This window comes from Chelmon rostratus, chromosome 18, assembly GCF_017976325.1.
Source record: "Chelmon rostratus isolate fCheRos1 chromosome 18, fCheRos1.pri, whole genome shotgun sequence".
Lineage (NCBI taxonomy): Eukaryota > Metazoa > Chordata > Actinopteri > Chaetodontiformes > Chaetodontidae > Chelmon > Chelmon rostratus.
In genome coordinates, this window is record NC_055675.1 from 10,606,952 (window position 1) to 10,616,609 (window position 9,658).

A 9,658-nucleotide genomic window follows, 5' to 3' on the forward strand; every position below is an offset into this window, starting at 1 on the left:
GATGTCTTTCTTTTTGTTGCTTGCTGCATGTTACAATTGAATTTCCCCGGCGTGGGATTAATAAAATCTTATTTTATCTTATCTTATCTCATCTCGGTGGTCCGTAATCTCCCCCGGAACAACCCGTTTGCTTGACGTTGTTGTTCTTTTTATTTTGAAAACTGCGACCGGAAGTTCTGTGTTTACATGATGTCGGCTGCCTGTGTGCAGTGAGGACCGCTGAGCGCCACGGGCAGCAGAGACGCACGCTGTTTTATTATCATGCCTCAGTTTAAACACTGGAGACGCGTGTCTGCCGTCATCTAAAACACCTCCTGCCAGCTTCAAACTCTCGACTTGTTAGTTTAGGACTAAACGAGACTCGCTGCCACCGGACAGTTTGTCGACTGCCGACATTTATTCAGGATTAAAATGGTCATCAAGGTTTACATCGCGTCTTCAACCGGCTCCGTCGCGGTGAGTGTTCGCAAAGGTGTTTTCGAGCTTTGGCAACAGTTGCACAGAAGAACTGCAGTGATATTGCAAAAGGCGTGAGGAAATATTGATGCTCGCAAATTCACCGTATAATGTTTATTGGCGTTATGTAACCGGACTGTGAGCGCGCCTGTTTGCGCTCATCTGTTCATCACTGACTAAGACGCACATTTTTAATTGGCAGCATAGATTCCTCACGTGTTCGATTCAGTGTGTTTTGTTGTATTACGCACCAGCCGGCCTGCCTATTTTGTGCAGAAGCTTAATCAATCACAAATTCTCCATCTTTTACGTAGACCAAACTCCCTGTTTGACCCCCAGTGTGTTCAAGGGTGGACAAAATAACAGCAACACCTCACTATATTAACTATAAGCTCAAAAATGACAGCAGTGTCTTTCTGTTTCTGTCTCAAGCTTTCAGTTTTACTTTGAAGCCATCGTCACACTCATTGCACAGCTGACCTTTGTTTTGGACTGGTCTTACCTTTATTTGTGTTGTGAGATGTTCATTCTAGCCAATGAGTGGCTGTGTTATGTAGAAGGACTTCAAATGCATCAGACTGATTTCTATCAGAAGGCCATTCACTGTGGGTCTTGTGAAGTGCTCAAATGATTCACTTACTTGGTGATGAGCAGAAATTTTTAGCCCTTGGATGTGATTTTTTTTATTTTAATTTATTTATTTATTTTAGTTTCAAATTATTAAATTGTTTGTCATTTGAAAAAATGCCGCTTCTGCTATTCTACAGAATTAACAATTAATTGATTAAGTGCAAACATAATAGATTAACCCACAATGGGTTCAGTGGTTAGTTTGAGCCCTGTAGAACCTCATGGGAAACAACAGGCACATGTCTTTGAGAAGGTCCAGCTGATATTGAGTCTGAGCAGAAAATAATCAAACAACACTCCTCCATGAATGCTTCGAGGCTTAGGTAATGGGACAAATGAGTAATACATTTATTTTATCTGCAGAATAGGGCAGTGCAATCTCTTAGAGTTTACAAAGGGGTTATTTTTAATCCTATGACACATACATTCAAAGCACACAGACTCTTTCTCTCTCTCTCACACACACACACAGAGCACAGTCATGCACGCTTGAATAGGTTCACCATTTGGGTCAGCTATGCGAGTGTGGAGCTCATGTGAATGTAATTCACTCTGAATGCTTTTGAATTGAGTTACAAGTGATTGAATACAGAGGAGAGGTGAGGCCGGACCTCCTCGGCTGGTTTAAATACAGTGAAATGGATGTGTGTGAGTCAAAGAAAGAGAGACTGAACGAGTGTGACACAGAGATGGAGAAGACAGTAACACTAAGAAACAGTGATGGTCAGGGGGTGATATGTGGAGAAGAGTCAGGAGTACTGTATTTGAGCAGCAAAAGACAGACTCAAGAGAAAGTCATAATCAAAAGACTGCCATGCCCCCATGAGATGAGCAGTTCCCCTGTTAACAACAGAAGCTTAGTGGGGCGGAAATCATCAGTGCAAATTAGGTTATCCCCCACTCCTCAGAGGACATGTACCAGCCTCAGTCTCTTCAAATTTTACATTTCCTTTGTTTTTTTAATTCTTAATGCTTTGGTACTGATCACAAATTTAGCTTAAAAAACACACTCCCCACTCTGTATGGTTTCACAAAGAGCCAGAGCCCATGTAGTAATCTCCTTTATCCAATCATGTGTTCACAAAGTGGTGAACCTCGCTTCATCCTCGCTTGTGAACCACTGAGCCTTTCCAGGATGCTCCTTTCATACCCAATTGTGATACTATAACCTGTTACCAATCAACCTGTTTACCTGTGGAATGATCCTAACAGGTGTTTTTGGATTATTCCCCATCTTTCAGTCTTTTGTTGCTCCTGTGCCAACTTGTTTGAAATGTGTTGCTGCATCAAATTCAAAATAAGCAGATAATTACAAAAAACAATGAAGCTGATGAGGTGAAACATTAAGTATATTGTCTTTGTACTGTTTTCAGTGGAGTGTATGTAAAAAAGGACCAGCAAATGATCACATTCTGTTTTATTTATGTCTTACACAGCGTCCCAACTTTTTTAGAATCCGGGTTGTCTGTATTTTTCTATTATATGTCTCTCTCTGTCCTAAAGGATTAATCCTAACCTTCACTTAATCCCTACATTTCAGAAAAAAAGTGCTCTGAACAATGCATGCATACTCATATACCGTAATCATGTTTGTATGTCTTTAATCCTGCATGCACACACAAAATCTGAACTCACCCGTCCCCTGACACACACTCTTGCTCACCCTCACCGGGGGCACCTCTTTCATTATTTAGACTCGTGCTGCCTGGCTTGCTGCTCAGAGGAAGGTCGTATCATTTATACTATGCTGGGGACCAGCAATGTGACATACTGTATAAACTGAGGCAAGAAACTAACAGTGACCCTTCATGGAGCTTTAACCTTTGACCAGAGCAAACAGGCACATTGCCATTTAAGGACTATCAACGTCCTTGCAGTTCATTTTATTTTCATGTGAGAGTCCAGATAAAGCTGTTTTATGGCCACACAGCGATAATGTAGACTCAACAGATTATTTGCCGTCTTGTTTGGGTGTGTGTCTACAACAGACTGTGCAGAACAATCCCTTACTGTCTTTAAGGTAAAACAATAGCTCCATTGTGGCCCTAAGCATCATTAAAATATAGGGCAGACATGGCATGTATACTCACACAAGCACACAGGGCAGATGCCATTACATTTTCATCATTTAATAACTTTTTTTTTTTTCTTCTGCCTTCTCTATCAAAGGCAGAATTCCTTGAAAAAATGTTTTCAGGGTACTGGATAATACATGATAATATTCAGCCACAAGATAAAAGCCCCTGTTTATATCAGTGTTAACTCAACTTGTTTTGTATAATGAGCTCTTTTGTCATGTTAATGAATGTTTAGCACATACGTAGAAATAATACAAGCCACATGTGATACCAAACAAAACTGAAATGTGCATCCTAGCTGATTGTCAAAAAAATAGCTCAAATCAGATAGCTGCTGCTTCTCTTATAGCTGCAAACCGCCAGCACAGAGTGCAGAAAGACACTCAGCAGCTACAGGTCGGAGTGGACTTTGTCTACTGTATGTTTATGACCTTCCTGTCCGTGGGAGTTTTCTGTCTTCTAAAATTATCCTTGAGGGTTTTTTTTTCTCTCAACATTCACAAACACTGTCACGCTGTTTCACTCACACACAGAGGCTCCCAGAGCACGCAGCAGAACACCACAGGGAGCTGTGCATCCAACCCATAGACCACAGATGGGAAAGAAAACATGAAGCATCCCAATTCATTACTTTTCAGAATATAACAACAATAGTAAATGATAAATTCATCAATAGATATAACCTCTCCTGAAATCTAGTAACTTGTCCTGATCATGTCCACACATTGCATACTGTATAGAATAAGTATGTCAGCTTTCCAAGTTCAAACCTAAGCTCTTCCACTAATCAATAATCCTTCTTAATGTTCCCCGTTACCACTAGAGTCGTTATGCAGTGAATACATACAGTACACTGGACATGAGTGTGCATGTGTGTGTGTGAGAAAGAAGCACTGCTCTGGTTCGATGGGTGTCATCTTACCGTTTGTTATTACAGGAGCAGTGTATGGAGACAGGGCAAATACCATACACACATACAGTACGGTGTACCGCTGCACTTCATGTACGCATGGACATACATGACGGCAACATGAGATGATGCCTCAGTGTAACATGTACATTTTAATATACAAATCCATCTTTATCTACCTGACCATCTCTGCACCTCCCCAAAACCAACCCTACCTCACCCTTCTCCCTTATTTTTTTATCCATTTTCGACCTCTCCAGGTAAAGAAGCACCAGCAGGCAGTGGTGGGTTTCCTGGAGGCCAATCGAATCAGCTTCCAGGAAGTAGACATCACCATGCTGGAGGAGCAGAGGCTCTGGATGTACCGTAACATCCCCAGAGACAAGCAGCCGGAGAAAGGCAACCCGCTGCCTCCGCAGATCTTCAATGAGGATCGCTACTGTGGGGTACGATGGATATTTGTCTGTTAGGTAGCTCTGCAGGTAGCTTCCGCAGATTCTCACCCAAACATATTGCATGTCTTCTTATGGATAAACAGTCTGTTGAATGTATTTCAAGTCTTGTGAAATATTTGCGAAGACCTTGAACCTTCATTTGCCTTTGCATCCTTGTAAAATGCATTGATGCCAACAACTGTTGCTGCCCTGTGCAGCCTGAAGATGTATTCATCATGTCACCCTAGTGCGTTTGGTTTGTCCGTTCTGGCCTACTGTAGAAACATGGCGGTGTAAACGGAATAAAGAGGTTCAGTTATGAGAGATATTTAAAATCAAATCCTTGAAACTGTGCATGACTCAGCAACAACAGAGCGACACGGAGCTGTTGCGAGACAGAAAGCTGGAGAGGGCCTCCACCTACACCTCCGTCACCCATGTTCTTACTGTAGATCAGGGGCTGGGGAATCAGGAAGACATCCTGATCCACATTCTCTGGAAATGTCTTAGCCAAATGAGAACCAAACATGCTCCAATGATCCATAATATCGACCCTGAAGATAAGGTCGAGTGTTGTTTTATACGATGGGCAGAGTTAGCTGGGCACCCTGGCTTTGGCTGGATAAATTTATGCAGAGTTCAAATCAGAGTCATCCAAAACATTGTAGGATTTTACAGGAGGAGCAAAAGGAGGGATTTCCAACCAGTTTTGATATTTATTTAGCATATAACAAGAGATAACTGAACAACTAACACAACAACATATATTTTAAAGATGGAAACCATGAGATTGAGTTTTTATATACAGCACATGGGTGACCGTTAATGCTAAGGATGGTTATGCCAATAGTTCACATCTATGTAATCTATGTAAGGCTGTACAGGGTTCAGTTAACTATGCAGGAGAATGAGTTCGATCAGTTAGTGCTTGCCAGTTTATGTCCTCCGCTTTGCAAGCTACTCTGTAATCCTGTCGTAATCCAGTGTCATGGATGGGGCAGATTATCTGCTCTGCCTGCCGTCGCTCTCACTGGCCAAGGTAATCCAACATTACTCTGCAATGCCACGGCCATTGCATTATATTAAAAGCAGCGGCAGAAGGACCGTTTGGCAGGGATGTTTACAGCCATCTTTTTGAACGTGCAGGGATTACGCAACACTCAACATCCTCATGTCTTGTCTTCCCCCTCAGGACTATGAAGACTTCTTCCAGTCAAAGGAGAACAACACTGTGTTTGCATTCCTCGGGCTCAGCTCCCAACCCTCAGTGACAGTAAGGGAGAGCGTATAGACCTTTTCAAACACTAACAGATGCATTCACAGCTGAAGACGCAGAAACAAACTGCTGTCTCTGTGGTATAAATCACACAGCCGACGAGGTTCGCCGTCGCTCCCAACTTCCTCAAACACTTCACACTGCACCATCTCTCCACAGTGCTAGATCAGCAGTGCTTGTTTCTGCAAGCTGCCTGTGAAACGTTTGATTTATTACATATTGGTATTTCATGCACATCAGCTTTTTTTTTTTTTTTTTGGCAGAGAAAAAGAGAAGTCAGTTTAAACCCCATACAGCTAGATTCTTTTCTCCTCCCCTCGATCTATTTTACAAATATCAAGATTTATGTGCTGCGTCTGACAAAGATCCTCTTAGAATTTATATGACCTCTCATCTTCATAATGCAACTAGACTTTTGAAAGGGTACAATAAGTACAGGGAACACCCGATGATCTAATTGTCGAACATCAAATGAGCTTATTTCCATTCATCACCAAAGAGTATTTATTTGATTTTCCTCCTGGTCACATCCTTTTTCTGTCTCTCCTCTAGACGTTGATTGGATAACAGAGTTAAAAGAGATTTGATTACATGTAAACCAGCTGGATATTGCAGTATGTTCATGTTTAACAGAGACGTCTGGCTATATAGTAGCATACTGTATAATGTGTGGTCCAGTAAATCTAAATCTAACCCTTGTTCCTCTGTACCTCTTTTCCCCGTTCTCCAGGATTCTGAGTCGTAGCCTAGATCAAACTGCTGGTATGTGACGTCCAGGGAACCTTAAAATATGAGGACAAAAACTGCATCACTTCCTGCGTTCCTTCTGCCGCGATGCCAGCGTGTTGCCGGACATCATATCCCAATAATTTCACCCGAACGACCTTTCTTGACTTTAAAAAAAAAGCTCTTCAGACAACATTCCTCCATCACATCCAAGATTCTCAAGAGGCCACAGAGAAGTAATCAGAGACGAGGGGGATTAACTTTTGTTGTGCTTCCTTTTTTATGTTTTACACACTGTGAGAAACAGTCTGTAGCATAAATTCTGTGCAAACTAGAAGACGACGTAGCAGCTTTTGCATCAGTGGACCTTTAATCTACAGTGCAGTGGATCAGGCACAAGTCGCCCAAATACACACCTGCATTGTGTGCGTGTGCACGCCTTAGCGAACGTGTATCTGTCTCAATCAGCAGCTGTTAATGAAGGGACCCGAGAGGCAGCACTCGATGCAACCTGAAACAACGTGAGGCCTAGCCGTCACTTCTGGCTGTGTGAGTGAGTGTGAGCCACAGAGCAGATGAGACCAAATGCTAAGAGTCCGGAAACGAATGAGGGATAAAAATGGCAGGTGCTATCATTGCCAGCATTCATGTTAAGTCCGCTGCCAGCAGATAAAACAAACCTTGTTCTTGTACCTCTCTTCTCTTGGTTCTTGGAGCTCCGGCACAGAGGAAAAAGATACACATTCATTGTTGGTTTTGGTCTTTTTATGGCGCTCGTTGACAGCACAGAAAATGTTTATCATCAGCAGCTTTGTCCTCTAATCAAGGCCGCTGTAGACAAAGCAAGCAAACAAACAGGGTCACATGAGTTAACAGAGCGCACTTCAAAAGATTATTACTGCAAGTCTTATCTGGCAGATAAGGGGAGATAAGGACTGGTAGTTTACTGCTCTGAGGTAATGCAGTGGCAAAGCTGCTGTGCCCCCCCCCCCCGCTCTCTCTCGCTCCATATGTTTCCACATGTTTGAGTAAATGGATGCTGAAACGAGAGCAGCTCGTGTTGTACCAGCTCTCTGTCCTGTCCTCCAATCTCTGTCCTACGTCCTCCCTCCTGAACACCAACAGTAAGCCTCCTTATTAAATTACCACGGGTGGGTGCTTGACTAACTCCTTTATGTTCACACATGAAGGACACAAACACAGATCACAAACACTCTCACTCGCCATTGCTCCCTAAACGCCGTGCCATCATGTGAAAGGACGTGTCAGTTTCACTTATTTCGTATCCTCGTTAATCGTCAAATGTTGACTTTGTTGTGAATTGTTGTGAATGGATGCTAACAAGCCGACTAAAGCTGACTAAACATACTTTATGTTGCACCTCTCTGCCTGTGACTCTGTTGGGTTGATTTTGTTCTGTTTGTTACAGGCTCATGAGAATTATACCTGATGACACTTCACTGTATTTATCTTTCACACAACAAAGCAGATTACAGTATTTGAAGTTCATTTGCCTCCATATTTTTTGATGTGTATGTTTGTAGTTCAGATACGTTTTACTGCTACAGCCCATTTCCAAAAAAGCTGGGACACTGTGCAAAACCTAAAACCTAACCTGGTTGCAAAAACTGCATAAGAAGGAAAGCCTCAAGTATAGATATTACAGACAGGTGGAGAAAACAGACGATCAAAGAGCAGCCTGACAGTCAGATAGTCAAATCAGGTAAGAAAAAATAAGTATAGCAAACAAAGAAAAAAAGGGTGGGGAGGTCACGGTACATACAGAGGCCAACTGATAGTGAGCAGCCGATCAGCCAGGAGGTGGAGCTAGTTGGTCCTCAGGAGTGGGGACCTCTGCAGTGGCAGCTAGTGGATCGGAGGGAATGACGGGATGTTAGAGATGTAAACAGACAAAACAGGGAAGGCGGGGAGGGAAGAAGGGGGGGACAGCAGGTGAATCTAACACAGCAAGGCCGTTGTTGAGGCTCTCATCTCATTCATTTTATGATTTGTGACACTCAAAGCATATCTTAAATTCCTGGCCTAACATATGTATTGATTATAACAAACACTGGATTCCTGCATGTCTCTATCCTACACAGAACAACAGTGTTAAAGCTTTTTTACCCACTTCTGCAAGTCCAGAACGTTTGTACTGTTGTTTGTAAAAACGTACACACACACACTCTCTCTTGGGGTGTGAACATTTTCTATAGTGTATATCCAAGTCATGAAGTCATGATTTATCTTCTGTGTAATTTAAGTGCATTTTGATACGCTGGGCAACGGCACGTTAAAGCCGCTTTTGATCTAGCTGTGGTGCTGCCTCCAGTGCAATCACAGAGCAGATCGTCAGTGTAAAAAGTGAACAGAAAAGGTGCTTTTCCAAGCCCTAGCCACGGAAGAGTTGTAGTGTCATTTCCCATCAGAGAATGTAATGATTTACCCAGACATCAATATGTGCTTAACCTGCTGTCCAAACGTCAGTATCCTCAGTCCTCTCATTAGGGAGTACTGACTGAGGTTACTCGGTCTATTACTCTTTTTACTGCTTTTAGAGCCTCTGGTTGTGCAGCTATTCGTTGTCTACAACAGTGGGTCCCGCACTTTGTGGCTTGTGGTCCTTTATAGTCGAAAAATGCCTCCTCACAACCCCTCAGTCCAGGTCGTGCTAGTAGCAGCTCGGATAAACAGTGATGTTCCCTTCTAAGAATGTTTCCTTTATTTGTTTTAGAGGTCAGAAGAGGGAAAACTTCGTGGGATTTTTTTCAAGAAACAGGCAAGCATGTGAGAGAAGTCAGAAAAAATAAACACAGTTGCCACTTTTTTTGCTTTGTCTTTCCGATCTTGTCAATCCTTTTGCAACCCCTCACATTTATCCTGAGGCTGACCCAGGTTGGGAGCCACGGGTTCAGAGGAGGCATGAGGGTTGGGAGCACCTCTGAATGTAGAGGCCTTGTTCCTGTCAGTTTCATGCTAATGAATTGTCAAGCACCGCAGGTCCTGTCTGCTACTGCTGCTGCTGTCCAGCTAATGGAAAGCATCCCAGAAAAATACAGCAAAAACATTAAGAATGACATGAGCAAGAAGAATAATGATGTTCCAAGTAGAACGGGACCATGACAGCAGGCTGTGCAGTAAAAGCCAC

General features: G+C 42.7%; 1 protein-coding gene across 1 annotated transcript; it reads left to right on the forward strand.

The window, feature by feature from the left end:
• Window positions 1-225: 225 nt before the first annotated feature.
• Window positions 226-8,394, forward strand: sh3bgrl2 (SH3 domain binding glutamate-rich protein like 2). The gene is made up of 4 exons (XM_041958404.1): window positions 226-456; window positions 4,335-4,520; window positions 5,701-5,781; window positions 6,515-8,394. The coding sequence occupies exons 1-4, from the start codon at window positions 412-414 to the stop codon at window positions 6,527-6,529; spliced, it is 327 nt and encodes a 108-aa protein (XP_041814338.1). The 5' UTR covers window positions 226-411; the 3' UTR covers window positions 6,530-8,394.
• The last annotated feature ends 1,264 nt before the right edge of the window (window positions 8,395-9,658 follow it).

Coding starts and splice junctions, on each gene's coding strand:
- sh3bgrl2 (XM_041958404.1), top strand. CDS start 412: ATGGTCATCAAGGTTTACATCGCGTCTTCAACCGGCTCCGTCGCG. Junction 457..4,334: donor CTTCAACCGGCTCCGTCGCG/GTGAGTGTTCGC, acceptor CGACCTCTCCAG/GTAAAGAAGCACCAGCAGGC. Junction 4,521..5,700: donor ATGAGGATCGCTACTGTGGG/GTACGATGGATA, acceptor CTTCCCCCTCAG/GACTATGAAGACTTCTTCCA.